Below are 15019 nucleotides of genomic sequence, written 5' to 3'. Positions count from 1 at the left end.
GAAAAATGGACACGGATGCGATCCCAAGGGAAAGAGTAGAGAAAGAAGAGAGGGGGCCTAGGCACGGGCTGACGAAAACCAACATTTAATGGGCAGGCAGAAGAGGATGCCCCTAGAAAGCAGGTCAGAGAGGCGGGAGAGAGACGAGGAGAAGAAGGCACGAGAAAAGAAGGAGAAAGTGGGACGCAGCCGAGAGGTCAAACACACTGAGAGACTGCAAATGCCCACTGAACTGAGTGACGTAGAAGCCACTGATGACTTTGGAAAGAATCATTTCACTGGAGAGACAGGCCTGGAATTGCAAAAGGAGAGAGTGGACGAGCAGGAGGCAGGAAAACGGAGTCGGGAGGGCAAAGACTTGTGGGTGGCTGTGCTGAGGGCAGAAAGGGGCCGCTGCTAGAGGGAGAAGCGGGGTTCAGGAAGTTGTTAAAGGTGATTAAAGTCATTAATCTTTTTTTTTCATTTTAACAGTTTTACTGAGGTATAACTAATGTACAATAAGCTGCACGTTTAAAGTGTAACAATCTGAAAAGTTTGACATGAACACATCTGTGAGATCATCACCACGGTCAGAAACACATTTTTTCATCCCCCGAAATCTGCTTGCCCTCCCTCCTGCTCCTCTCACCCCCATTCCCAGACATTCACTGACCTGCTTTCTGTTACTATAGTTTGCATTTTCTAGAATTTTATATAAATGGATTTTTATATACTTTTAACCTTTTTAAAAAGGTACTCGTTTTTGTCTGACTTCACACAGCATAATTATTTTGAGATTCATCTATGTGGTCACAGGTTATCAATAGTTCATTTTTTCTAATTGCTGAGTAGTTTTATATTGCACGGTGATACCATAACTTGTCTCTCCATTCACCTGCTGATGAATATTTGAGTCGTTTCCAGTTTGGGACTATTACAAATTAAGTTGCTTTGAACTTGCATATACAAGTCTTTATATGGATACACGTTTTTGTTCCTCGGTAGGAGATAACTAGAAGTGGAATGGTATATGTTTGGTTTTTAAGAAACTGTCAAACCATCTTCCAAAATGGTTGTGCCATTTTACATTCCCATCAGCAGTGTATGCGAGTTCCAGTTTCTCTGAATCCTTGCCCACATTCGATACGGACAGTTTTTAAAATTTTCAGCAATCTAGTAGCTTTTCCTCCTTTCTCTATGGAGGAAGGCAGAGGGAGGAGAAAAAGGAGACAAAATCAGCCACACTCCAGAGCATCGACACTGCCTTGATCGAGAATGAAATGTTTTGCTCAGTCTGTGTCCTGGGAACAAACCCAGTCCCTCACAAAGGGTTATTTCTTATGGAGCATTTGGTAAACATGTTAGCTTACTGCCTTCTAGGCTGGGGCCCTGAGCAGAAGACAAGACGTCTACAGGGACCTCCACTGTGGAAGACTCCTGCAGCCACTGTAGAGCAGGAAAGCAGGAAAAGGAGGGGAAGGAGACTCAGTCATTGCCCATGGGGATCCTGGTTTCACCCACACCCAGTGTGATAAGAGGACAATAGCATTTCTCTGCCCCCCTGGGAGAAGGCACATGGGTTGGGTTAGGGGAAGGGGAGTTTCTAGACCAAGCCTGCACTCATTCCAAGGTGGAAAGAGCAGCTTGTCCTGTTGAGGAATCCATCCTGTTCAGCCCTAAGAGAAATACATCCTCTCTATTAACTTGGCCAAGAGGTGTCAACATATGAGCATAAGGGGTAAGGAGGATTAAATCGTGTTGGGGGCTTTCAGGAATTATGAACAAGTAAACTCTCTGTTAAAATAACAGATTTTTAGTTAAAGCTAAAGTCATCGATAAAGTCAGATATATATATCCTAAGAGCACATGCAGGTCAATTATGATACTGAGTTTTGGGAACCAAGCATTTACTTATACCCCTAATGTGAGAGTGAAGAAGAATGCCAACGCCAATACCTGTAGCTGCTGGGAAGAACACCCCGAAGACAGTGAAAAAGGACTCGCCGGGGCTGTAATCTGGCAGAGTGTTGTTCCGCAGCAGTTCTGGTGAATATCCAATAAAACCATGTTCTGAAATAAAACAAAGGAAAGCAAAATGAGCCAGGTGACAAGATATATAGCACAGGCTTCCCTAGATTACAGTCCTCACTTATGTAACTTTAAATAGCAAAAGGTAGGTGTGATTGGGGGCGGGGAGCAGGGAGAGAAAACAGAAGATGACAGAACCATCTTCCTTCCCACTTCTAGGGCTTGATTTTTATGTATCTGTATCTACGGATATAGGTAAATAAAATGACATGAAGAAGAACAGTAGCTACCTCTAGGAAGGGTAGCATTTTTATTGTTCTGCTTATAGTACAGCTGAAATCTTTCAATGAGTATGTATTGAAGTGTTTGCTTCTGATTTAAAAAATTAAGTTACCTCCCTGCTCAAAAACCTTCCCACGGATCCCCATTAGGTACAGAATAAAAGTCCAAGCTCCTTAAGATAAGTGTGAAAGCCCTCCACAGCCTGGCAACAGCCCACCATTTCCTATTCGTCCTTTGCCTTCTCCTCTCCCCAACAGTGACACAGATGACTCTGCCCAAGAACGCCACTAATACCCAGCCCTGTGTCCCCTGCTTCCAGACCCTTCCCCCATATCTCTGAGCATCAATATGGTACTCACTCTTCAAGCCCAACTCAAACTCTGCTTCCTCTGGGCTTTACATGAACTCCCTGATCAGAATCCTTCTCCTAAGTGCCCTCCATGACTAGCCACATTAGGTCTTTCCCCAACCAGACTCCTTGGGGCTAGAGATCCGGTCTTAAACACTTCTGTCCCCCAGGGTCAACCACTGTGCCTGCCACACAGCACACAGGGTGCCAGTATGGATCACACCGAAAGAATCTTGCTCTTGGATCTTCTGATGCTGTGCTTTCAGTCTGACTGGTTCACAGACTACTTTACAGCAGGAACATCTCAGATATGATTTTTTCAAAGCATGTTAAACATTTTTTACATTGCCTTAAATGAAAGTTTTCAAGAGGTTTCAGTCCTACAGACACTTTGCTTTTTTGTCAAAGGAGGTCACCTTGAACAGCACCTGTGGATATGTTAGTGGGCTGTGGAATTTTAAGATACAAGTCAAGTGTCCTTGGGCTCAGGGACACCCAGGGTATCCAGCCTCTGCCTTTGGAGAATGAGTTGGTTTGTTCCTGTGAACTCCAGTCCAAGAGAACTGGGTCCTGCTCCTTTTCCCTCCAACCCCACAGCTACGTAGGATGAGTTCTCAGCCGTCAGTCACGCCACGCCGTAGCTGACCCCCAGGGCTGCGGTGACCATCTCCTGCCAGCCTGTCCTCCACCGCCCTCGGGGCTTAACTTCACCCTGAGCTTCCTTCCATAGAAGAGCGCCGTCTCGCTGATGACTCCAATGATAGCGCCAGCACTACTCACAGCTTCCAAGATTCATATCTTCATAGGAAAAGTATTTTTCAAAAAAAAAAAAAATAGTAAAATGAAAGCTCAGTGAAGTACAAGGGACCCTGGGGAGTCCAGTCAGGACTTAAGATCATTGTCGACTGCGCTCTTTCTCCTGAACCTTAAATCCCAAGGACTGTGCAACATTTCCGAATGGTTTGGCATCTTCACAGCCGGTCCTCCCCTCATTAACAAAACAGCAATAATAGCTAAGTTAACTTTAGTTTATCCGCTGGCTGACCCTGCTGACTAGACTTTCTGAGGAGAAAACCAGCCCAGGCTGCCTCGGAAGGGAGCTCGGCCAAGCTGGATGACGCACAGGCCTGAGCACGTTTGAGCGCAGGGCTGCGTGCTAGGCAGGCCGGCCATGCGGGACACAAACACTCCATCAGGCTCCACTGATCTCCGCCGTCCCGAGGCCGCCCTGACATGGGCGGGTATTTGGTCACCAGGCCTGAAGGGCTTGGCCCCCGGTCAGCCTGAAGGGTCAGAGGGATTGCAGGCGCCATAGATGAGTCACTGGAAAGCTTTCTCTCTCCCTCCATACCACCACCAAGATCCACAGAGTGAGGGAATGAGTCACTGGGCTCACTCGGGGACGGGGGTGGGGTCCATTCTCTGCAGGCCCACCGCAAGGGCAGCCCTCACACGTTCGCAAGCACACGCTCACGCTGACAACTGCCGCTGGCCCCAGCCCTCTCCCCTCAAGTCCAGTTCTGAGCTGTTCTCAAGGAAATAACCGTAACTTTGAAAAGAACTTTATGGACAAAGATGTTTGTCAATGAATTATTTATAATAGTGTAAATGGCACAGTGGGGGGTCTAAATGTCTAACTCTGAAAGCCTGAGGTATTTCAAATGCTTAAAAAGACTTTTTGGGGACTTCCCTGGTGGCACAGTGGTTAAGAATCCGCCTCTCCAAGGCAGGAGACGTGGGTTCGATCCCTGGTCAGGGAACTAGATCCCACATGCATGCTGCAGCTAAGAGTTCGCATGCCGCAACTAAGGAGCCCGCCTGCTGCAACTAAGACCCAGCACAACCAAGATAAATAAATAAAATAAATTTAAAACATTTAAAGAAAGACTTTTTAGTGCCAAAGAAAACTCTCCATGTTATATATGATATATGTTAAGTAAGAAAACTGGATACCATTTATAGGATGAATACAAAAAAAAGTTTTAACGTATATATGTAGGAAAAGGAAGCATACCAAAATACTAATTGTGGTTGTTCGTATAATGCAATTATGGACTTCTTTTTCTTTTTTTTTTTTATGTTTATAAATTTTCCACCTGTCTTTAATGAGCATAATCAACTTATCAAAAATTAAAATCTTTTAGAAAAACAAACAAAACATCCCACAACTGAAAGCCTACTTTCTCCAGATAGCTTTTCTATAAACAAATTCATTTCTTTTTTTTTCTTTCCATTTATCCTCTCCCTGCTTTTCAAAATGATTTAAGTGGCTTATGAGCAAAACATAAGGGCAAGTAAAATTAGGGGCAAATAAAGAAAGAAAAAGAAATTGAGCAAAAGAGAGAGAGGGCACACCTACAGCCCACAGCCTGAGGTCTCTGAATAGGCTCTGAGGTTAAGAGCCTGCAGTGATTTTCTTCAAACTGGAATTCAAGGCCTAGAGAGATCATTTTACTTTCTGACCTTAAGGACTTTCTGACCTTTCTGACCAAGCCCACTCCAGCAGCGGAGGACCCTAGGGCCCACCCTTCACGTGTGCCACATTCCAGTGGATGAGAAGGAGCCCTAGGCTCACATGGTGGACCTACCTCATTCCCTCTGCCCCTACCTTCCCGGGCCGTTATGACTTCCACCCACCCGACACCCCACCTCGCGTCAGGCTCCCCAGTCCTGATCCAGCCCCGCCAGAGGTTTGGCCCACTGGCCTTCGCCCTGACTCCCGGGTCTCCAGTCTCTCGCCCAGACCCTTAACCAGTGGTCCAGCTGGATCTCAAGCTTATGCAGAGCGGGTGTCCAGGTCAGGCACTGATGTCTCTGGCTGGCTTGTACTTGAGGCATGGGGCGAGGTCAGCTGGCCATGCCCAGCGTTGCAGGGCAGAGCAGACACCACCTGCCGTGGCTTCTCACAGTGGGTCTTGCTGTCTGATTTGCTGAACAAAGGTCCCTAATTCTTCTAGTCATGGCCCTGTTTGAGAATCTGATGAATGCCCATTTTGCATACCATTTGGGGGTTCCCTGAAGCCTCTATGGGGGAATGGACCCTGAGGTTCGGGACCTCTACTCCAGGGGCTGCCTCTGTACCTGAGACTTCTGGCAGGCCCTGCAGGCACCTACGCTGTCCCAAGCCCTGAGCGACACCACGCCCTGCCTCGGGGTGAACAGAGGTCAACGTTTCCTGCTGCAGTCGGTGCCAAGCAACGAGGAGTCTCTGTGTGCATGGGGACAGTGCAGGTCCCCCAGGGACATCCCGGGCAATTTTCTTCTGAACATAATCGCCAGTGGCCGTTTACTGAGCACCTCCTACCTGCCGGTCACTGGGCGCCAATTAATTTACATCATCCTCGATCCTCACAACCACCCTGCAAGATCAAAGGTGAGAAAACCAAGCTCACGAAGGTGAAGAATCTTGTCCAAGGTCACACAGCAGACCTGCCTGTATCACAGCCCTTGCCTCTCCCCCAGAAGGCCAGTCTCCAGGTCCCTAGCACCACCCTCCCTCACAGAGACACGCATACAGCCCAGGTTTCCTTCAACCCCGCAAAACGCCGCCAGAGATCATGGCATCTCCCCTTCTCCACCTGTGGGGGGTCGACAGGGTGTCTCCCTATGGAATGCCACACTGAGGGGGTGTGTGCACAGCTGGGAAGAAGCAGAGCCCACCCTCGACCCCAGGTCTGTCTGAAGTCAATTTTCCATCGACCATGCCGTCTCCCTGGAATTCATCCTGAGTTGTTTCCCCAGAGATTTCTAGAGCATGTGTCTGCCTCTGTGGGCCTTTCAGCTACTCTGCTGGTAACATGAGGGGCCGGGATGCTCTCAGCTGATGTCTCCCGACTCTGAGAGGCCTGGAATGCCCAGTGCCTGCAGCTGCTGCACATGACTGTATCTGGATTTGACCTGAACATCTGTTTCTGTACCCACAGAAAAAAATACTTTGGTCCCATGTGAGCTATGAGCTTTTAGGAAGAACAAAGACAGAACAGAGTGAGGAAAGAGAAAACGAATCACAACAAAAACCAGGCAAGAACAGGCAGAGGGAAGATACTTGAAGGCGTGGCCTTCCTCCTCAGCATTCGGGTAACATGGCTTCTTGGGATGCCACCAGGGTGCCTGTGGTTCTGCAGGGTCCAGGGGGTCTGTGCCCAAGGGATACCATGGGATCCCACCTACCATGCCTGGGCCAAAGGGGCCAGCCCGGGTCACAAGTTGCTACAGAGCACAGCTCCCTCGGGGCCGGGCCCCGCGCCCTCTGGCAAGGTGGCTTCTGGGAAGCTCCGTGTGGCACCTGTGGCTTCCCACCCGTGCTGCCCCGCCTCTGGGGTCGGTCTGCTGAAATTAGAAGAGGCAGCAGGAAGTCATCAGCCCCCACATGTGGGTGTCGGATTGTGGCCGCTGACTAACTTAGAAAGTGAGACTGCTAAAAATGACGCTGGCACCGTGGGCCCTGCCACCCCTCCATGAGCCGCGGGTCCGGCGAGGCGGGGGCTTCTGGCCCGGCTTTCTTCTCGGCTCGGGTCCCCCCACCCCTCGCCCAGCGAGACAGCCCTTTCCTGGGAACGACAATGGGAGAGGCTGGTCCAACCAGGAATAGAAAGAGCAGAGGAAGGGCCCGCGAGAGAGGAAGGCAGGGAGGGGCACGCCGCCCAGACCCCGGGAGATCACAGGAAGAGCAGCCCTGCAAGGAAAAGGAAAGGAGAGGCCGAGGTTCTGGGAAGGGACACACACACCAAAACAACGCCTGGGGGTGGGGAGGGCAAGAGCAGTCCAGCGGAGCCAGCCGGAGGAGGGTCCCCAGAGGAGCAGGAAGTACAGTAGGGTGTGCAGCAAGGGAAACGCGGATTGGGCGCCTTTTGTGAGGGCCAAGCCTCGCCCTGGACACAAGGCCCCTCCGGAGGGTCTCCTGCGCAGCGGAGCCCGCCTGGGACCCGGGATGGTATGCCCAGCACCTGGCACTGCCTTGGCTGCTCCAGGACCCTGCCTCACAGGGACGGAGACCCGCAGTTTGGGGGAGGGACAACAAATCTGAAATGGCCTGACATAGAGAGGTCAGTGACAAGGAAAGAAAGGCGTGTCCGGGCCGCATCCTGTCACCAAGGCCCTCACAGAGCTCCTGCCCACGCCGTCCCCATGCTTACTCAGACACGGCCCAACCCCAGACGGTCTGAGGTGCACACAGATGGGCAGTTAGGCCCGGCAAACCCCGGCGGCCTGGGCTGGTCCGTGGAGTTTTCCTCCCCTGGGCTTTGCTGTTAGGTCTGGGAGCTGCAATGGGTGAGGCAGCCTCAGTCATAAGAAGGATGTGCCCAAACCTGAGCTCAGAGAGCATCGATTCAGGAGAAGCCCAGGTTATTCTCCTCTTCCTTGGGGTGGAGCACGAGGCCCTGAAGATCTCTGGGAGGAAGGGGAGAACGGTGACAGGACCAAGACTCACAACACCTGGGTTCACGCCCCGGTGCTGCCACGGACTCGCTGCAAATTCTGACTGTCCATCTGGGATGGGCCCGAGATTCTGCAATCTAAATGGGCACCCAGGTGATGTAGATCACGCTCCCAGTAGCAGGTATTAAATCGTTTTTCAGAACCCTTCTAATTCTGAAAGCTGCCAGCCAGAAGCCCATTCTCAAGACTCAGGGCACATCGTCCAAATACACCATTGATTTCCAGTGGCAGATGTAAAATCCCAAACTAGCTTCCAAAGCTTGTCAGTGCTGCCCCCTACCTCCCTGCTACCCCTTCCCTTTCTCTGTGGCTGTGGATACAATGTGTGCTCCAGACTGTGAGACAAGGTCACTGTCACATTTTTCATCTGTTAATGAAACAAAGCAATTATGAATTACAAGTCCTGCCACTAGGTCTTACATTATTACAGTCAGGCGTGCCCTCCGTTAGTGCAGATACTGAAAGCTTCCTGGTCTAATTCATTGGTCCATTTTAACAACGGAGGGAACTGATAGAAGCCAGCTACTCAAAAGGCATGAGAACTGAAAGTGGGAAAGTAACCCCAGCTTAGAGTCCCATTTGGAGTCCGCAAAACACCAAGTCCCCATTTGCTGGATTCTCCCATTGAACTGGGTCGTAACCATCCTGGTCCACTACAGGTGCTCCACAGAAATATTCTGAAATTGAACTGGATCAGGCTGTATTGACTTGGACTGTCAATGGAAAGGGATGGAAGGGGCAATAATGATAGGTTCAGAAGAGGCCCCCAAGGCCCCCGCCCTCAGCTCGGATTTCCTTCCCTGCAGGACTTCTGGGCAGTGAGCTGGGAGCCTTCTCCAGACCACAACCCCCTCTCTGGCTTCAGCCCTAGTGAGTTTGGTCCTCCAAAGAGAGGGTGGAGAGAGGATGTGAGCAGGGTTTCCAGCTCCCAGGCCCCCACCCAGAGAGAAAATACACAGAGGGAAGGCCGGGCATTCTAGCAGTGGCCAGAAGGGAAGTCTGAAGTGGGGTTGGGCCTGTCCAGAGGCCCCCGGGGAAGGCCTCCACCCTCCGGGACAACTGGATGGTGGGAACAGCCAGAAAAGCCCCCAGGGCTGGGTAACCCAGGGGATGAAGGGCCTGGGTTGGGGGGATGTCAGGGCAGCCCCCTTGGGAGGGGATGGCTGAAAGTTTCCAGTAAGAAGAGAAGCTCCTGCCAACCCCTACAATCTAGGACAGGCAGTCCTGGAGTTCCTTCTGAGAAAAGGATTTCTCACTTGTGAAAGGGAGGATTTCTAACATCCAAGAAATTGTTCCATCCTCTGACATGGTCTCTATTTTAAATGCTTAACAAAACTTTTTTTATAATGGCCTTGGGGTCAGCAAGTTGAGATGAGTTGAGATTTTTCACCTGGGGAGGCTGACCGAGCAAAGGACTGCCAAATGCCCCAGAACATTAAGGAACTCGCAGTTCACCTACCCAAGAAACAAAGAGGTATCTCAGGATAATAACCTGGATTGCCACAAATGCTGAGCAAGGGTTTGTGCCAGGCACCGTTCCAAGTGCATTATATATATTTGCTCACAACCACCCCATGAAGTAGTGCATTTTTTAGGTAAGGAAGCTGAAGCACAGAGAGGAGACTGGATTCAACCCTTGGCTGCTCCTGCCGCCGGGGTCGGTGCTCACGCAAGGCTGCAGGGAGTCTGGGAGGGGAGCCAGGAGCCCAGCTGGTCAGGCCAGGGCCAGACGGAAGGGACTGCAGAGCCCCCAGCCCCCTGCCCTCGGAGCCCCCAGTGGGCTGCCCAACACTGCTCTCAGCTCAAAGGAGCCCTGAGAAAGGAAAAAAATCTGGCTTTCTTATCTCCTGGGGGAAAGGAATGCACTCTCCCGCCAGGATAAGTGGCTGTTTTGACAGGAAGTCTCCACCCAGGCTGTGGGTTCCTCCCAGCCACCATTTACTCCTTCTGGCCGTCCCTGACTCTGGCATCCCAACTCCCATCCTACTTAAACCCCACACACACCCCTACACCCCCCAAATCTAACCCAACTGGGGGTCCCCCCACGTCGGCTGCCCGCCCCACAGCTCCGGCCTCCATGGGGGTCCAGAGTTCCGACCTGGGAGTCACGCCTCAGCCCCACTGTTGCCTGGACACCGTCTCCAGGCAGGCAGCTGAGAAGGGGGTGGGAGGACAAGGGGCTCCCTGCAGGGGGCAGTCAGCATCGACGTGGTTATGCAAGCAGGGCCCCCCCTCCTGTCCAGCACCGTGCTGGAAGTATTCAGACTCCACACGCCCCAGCTCTGCAGCCAAGGGCAGTTCTCCCGAACCCCAACCAAGCCCTACCCAAGAAAGAAACGCAGCAGATGCTCTCTTAGAATCCCATGGCAGAAGATTCAGTATCACAGGACTATAGAATGATCATGCCACCGGGGTCTTTTGTCTCAAGTCCATTTTACACATGGGAAGGCTGAGGCCCGAAAAAGGAGAAGCCCGTGCCACACAGTCAGCAGCTGGTCAGGCAAGACCAGAACCCAGTGTGGCCGAGCCACCTCCAATGTGTGCCCTGCAATGGCACTCAGGTCTCTGTTGTCACTGCCTGCTACCTGCCAGGTCAGGATAGGAACCGTACTGTCTTATTTCTTGGTGTGTCTCCATTGCCTAGACCCAGGAGGTAAGCAAAAAATTTAATACTTTATTAATAAATAATGGAAACAACTCAAGTGTCTATCAACAGATGAGTGGACAAACAGCATGTGGTCTAGCCATACATAGAGTACTATTCAGCCATTGAAAGGAACGAAGTATTGACACTTGCTACGACACAGATGAATCTCGAAAACATGCTAAGTGAAAAAAACAGAAAAGGACAAATACTGTGAGATCCATTCATATGAAATATCTGAAATAGGCATATTCACAGAGACAGAAAACAGAACAGAGGTTATCAGGGCCTAAGGGGAGGAATGGGGAGTTATTGGTCCATAGACACAGTTTTTGTTTGGGGTGATGAAAATGTTTTAGAAGCAGACAGTTATGATGGTTGTACAACATGGTGAATGAAGTTAATGCCACTTAATTGCACACTTTAAGATTTTTTTTTTTAATGTTATACATATTTTGCCATTAAAAAAAGAAACAAACACAAGCCGTTTCTTTCCATAGTACCCCCTGCAGGGACCACCTCCAGCATCCTTGTTTCTGGCCTGGGCTCCTCTCTGGCTAGCAGATGTGGAATAGAGGATAAAGGGAGCTTCCTGGCCAAGGCCGATCAGAGAGGGAGGAACAAAGCCACAGGTACAGACTAGTCCTAGTCTCAGCCTCCGATTCCCCCGCCAAAGCAAGCTGCCTCCTCAGATGACGGACGCTTCAGCTCTTGGCCGCTGCAAGGTGAGTGGGCACCCCCAGCGAGCCATCTGACCACACGCGACTCCTCCCTGATGGAACTGGGCAGAAAGCACCATGTTCTCAGGAGTTCAGGCGGAAATCACAACTCCCTTTGTTGACTTCTAGAACTTACAGGATTTTATTCAGGGGTCACAGGTTGGGGTGTGGGCCTTTAAGGCAGAGCTGTCCAGAAGCACAGACTGTGGTTTCTCGATATCAACCGTGCCCAGATCCCACGGAAAACCTCAGCAAAGTCAAGGGCACGGTTGTCCCAGTCTTGTTTTTGACACGTTCCCGCTTTCCTGGTCACTGGAACCCCAGGCCTGGGAGCAGTGTTTAACACCAGTCCTGCTTAATAAGAGCTGGCCTGGAATGAGTGTGCCTTTACCCTGGGCTGCCCTGGGCAAGTGCAAAGAGAAAGCAGGCCGGGCCGCTCCTCTAGGGAACTTGGATGCTGGGGCCCTACCTGGTCTTGGGCCAGCAGCGTCAGCATCAGCACCACCTGAGAGCTTGTCAGACCCGCAGAACCTCAGCTCTCCCCTCCCCCAGCCCCCACCCCCCACCCGTGGAACTGAAACCTTCATCCTTACAAGATCCCCAGATCTTGAAGTTTGAGAAGCATTGCCTTGGAGTATAACCCAGGGGACTCCAGAGACCTATTCTTCCAGGATACACAATGATAATCATAATAATTATTTATTAAGCACCCACTTCGTACCAGCTATGACTCTGGGCCTCTTACATATACTATTTTATGCTCTGACAACCCAGTAAAGTAGGATTACCTGCTTTTCAGAACTGAGGAGAGCAGTCAGAAAGTTGACCAAGTCCATGCAATGAGTTACAGCTGAGCTGGAATTTGAACACAGGGGTCTGAGTCCAAAGCCATGGCTCTGACAACTGTGGTATGATGCAATCTTTCAAATTGGGCCAACAGTTACAGCCACTTGTCAACTCTCTATGGGGCCCAGAAATTCACTGGCAAATGCAATCCCCAGGAAGGTATTCTAGGGGCTGCCCCGCTGCCTGGAGCCGGCCTGGGCTCTGGGTGTCCGTGCGCTTGGGCTGGGCAGCCTGTGGCAGAGGGCTCTCTATTTCTTCAGGACACATCCCTGACGATGAATTTGCGTGGCCCGGCTCCCAGTAAGCATTAAGTCTGGGACTGGAGGGACAAATAAATTAGATGGTGCGCAGGCTTGGGGCCCCTTCTGCCGCAAGCCCGGAAACCTCCCGCACTGACCTCGTCTGGGCCCTGGAGTTTATGACTCGGGGCTTCATCTCCTGCCGGCCCCCAGGAGGCAGCACTCTCCTGCCAAAGGCACCCGTGGCAAGCTCCACTCTCCCCTCCAGCCAGCATCCACAGGCTCCTCAGGTCACGGAACCCGGCCCAGCTCCACGAAGCCCAGCCCAGCCCAGCCCAGCCCAGTCCAGCCCAGCCCAGCCCAGCCCAGCCGGGCCTGAGATTGTCTATCTGATTCTCTGTGTCTGTACATGGCCACCTCATCCCTCACCCAAATGTGTGACTTGAGGGCATGTCTCCCTGCCTTTGTGTCCCTCACAGACCCACTAAAATGCGTCTCAACCCAATAGGTGCCCCCAAAACGCTTGAGCCAGAAAGTGCCATCATTTGCCCTTCCACAGCCGTGCGGAGGGCACCCCGCTCACCTCCCACAGCCAGAGGACCCCTTCCTGCAGTGAGGGGAGCACGAGGCCCAGCGGGGCGGAGCTGGGGGCACAGGCAGGATATGCTAGTCCATCCCTCAGTGTGTCGCCCTCCACCTCCTTGGAACCCCCAGCTGCTCAGGGCTGAGGCAGGCAGCCCAGCAAGGCGAGGGCCCTCCCAAGCCAGTGATTTCATGCTTCAGGCATCTATCCCCAGAACACCGGCTGGCCGGGGAGCCTGGCAGGCCAAGCCCGCTGCTGCTCACGGAGCTGGAGCAGACACAGGGAGAGAGCCGGGCAGTGTTAGCTCTGGTTCCCTTCTGTAGCTGTGACCAGGTCCCCATGGCCTCCTTGGCCTAGCGGTTCCTTTCTCTGCTTTCCACAGCCAAAGCCAGCAAATGAAAATAATACGATGGAGAGGCTGGCAGGGCCTTGGAGCCGGGGCCCTGGGATTCTGGTCAGTCACTCTCTTCATCAGAGACAAACTCAGAACAAGAGGAAGGCCTGAGGGTGCCTGCCCCTGCCCTCCTCCAACCAGACAGGAGTGAGGACCACTGCCCCCAGAAAACCTCCTATTGAGGGCTGAACCCCGAAAGCCGGGAAGTCACAGTACCTAGAGTATTATGTTCTCCCTCTACCAGAGAAATGGTAAATGTTCAACTCACCTAATTTTAAAAATAAGAACCACCAACCTAAAGTGGTATTCAAAAAAAAAAAAGTTATTCCATAGGTAGAACAAATAGAAGAACGTGCTTTGCTTTTTACTTAGGTCACTGAGCGGACGGGAGGGGGAGTGGATGGCAAGGAGGGATGACCAGATGGACACAGAGAGGAAAAAGAGGGGAAAAGACTGGGGAGGAAAAAGAGACAAACCTAAAGGAAGAAAGCATGAGGCAGGAAGAAGAGAGGAGAAAAACCAGGTACGTTTTGAGGAATGCTGGAGATCACAATTTTGTTGGTTCGGTTTGCAAAAGTTCAGAAATCCTTACCCAGACCTGAGCCTTTGTTTACAATTCTTCACTGTTCTAATCCTTAAAAATTCCTCTGTTCAAATCCTTAATCTTTCCCCTTTCAGGGTCAAAGATTCCTTTGAGAATCTGGCAGTAGTTCTGGACCCTCTCCTAGAAAAATATATTTATTCACATAAAATTTTTCCTGCAGTTTCAGGGGTTCATGGATCCTGTTAAAAACTAGTTATTCTGGAAGCTCCACTCTGACTGAGAAACTCGTAAAGACCAAAGCAAAAACACCCCCCCACTGCCAGATTAAACTAAGATAAGGGAGGATGTGTTGAATCTTATTCAAGCCATCATATCAGGTTTTTAATTATACCATTTGCTTCACTGATAGAATTTTGGGGCCTAAACACCCTTCTTTAGTTACTACCCCAGTGGTGGTACTAGAAGCAAGGTCACTTACTCGAAGGAGTCAGCTGTGTGTAGGGACGGTTATGATGTAGTAAAAGGTCTGCCTTTGACCCAGGTAACAATGTCTGTGCTTACCTTGAAATTAACCCTTTGCAGATCAATGGAATTATTAAATCACACATATGCAGTAGTTCCCCAATCTGAATGCGCATAAGCATTACCAATGCACTGGTTTAAAATGTAGATTACTAGGCCACAATTTGAGAGTCTGATTCAGACTTTTTAAATGAGTTTCTAGGTGATTCTGATGCAGGCAGTTCCCAGACCAAACTCTGAGATATACTGTTCTTGTAGAAAATTGCAAGCTTCTGGCCCAGCAGATCTGCAGACTCCCTACTTATTGTGGTGTCCTCCTCATACACCAGAGGCAGGGCTAGGCATGTATGGAAGGGTGCTCTGTGACTAGGTTTGGACCACTGCATCAGAAAGGCTACCTTTACGGGGTAAAAAAGGTAAATGAACAGTGCGGGGCATAAAAGGTATAGAG

General features: G+C 50.8%; 1 protein-coding gene across 3 annotated transcripts in view; it reads right to left on the bottom strand.

Moving 5' to 3' along the window:
• SLC12A8 (solute carrier family 12 member 8) overlaps positions 1–15019 on the bottom strand; it is a 132457-nt gene that overhangs the window by 52593 nt on the left and 64845 nt on the right. For all 3 annotated transcript variants that reach the window (XM_068546581.1, XM_068546580.1, XM_068546582.1), the window contains one exon: positions 1936–2049. In XM_068546581.1, the coding sequence (XP_068402682.1) occupies positions 1936–2049 (114 nt within the window). The remainder of the gene's footprint in view (positions 1–1935; positions 2050–15019) is intronic.

This window comes from Eschrichtius robustus, chromosome 6 (genome assembly GCF_028021215.1).
Source record: "Eschrichtius robustus isolate mEscRob2 chromosome 6, mEscRob2.pri, whole genome shotgun sequence".
In the NCBI taxonomy this organism is placed as follows: Eukaryota; Metazoa; Chordata; class Mammalia; order Artiodactyla; family Eschrichtiidae; genus Eschrichtius; species Eschrichtius robustus.
Note: the sequence above shows the minus strand (reverse complement) of the source record. Positions and strands in the feature narration are given on the sequence as shown.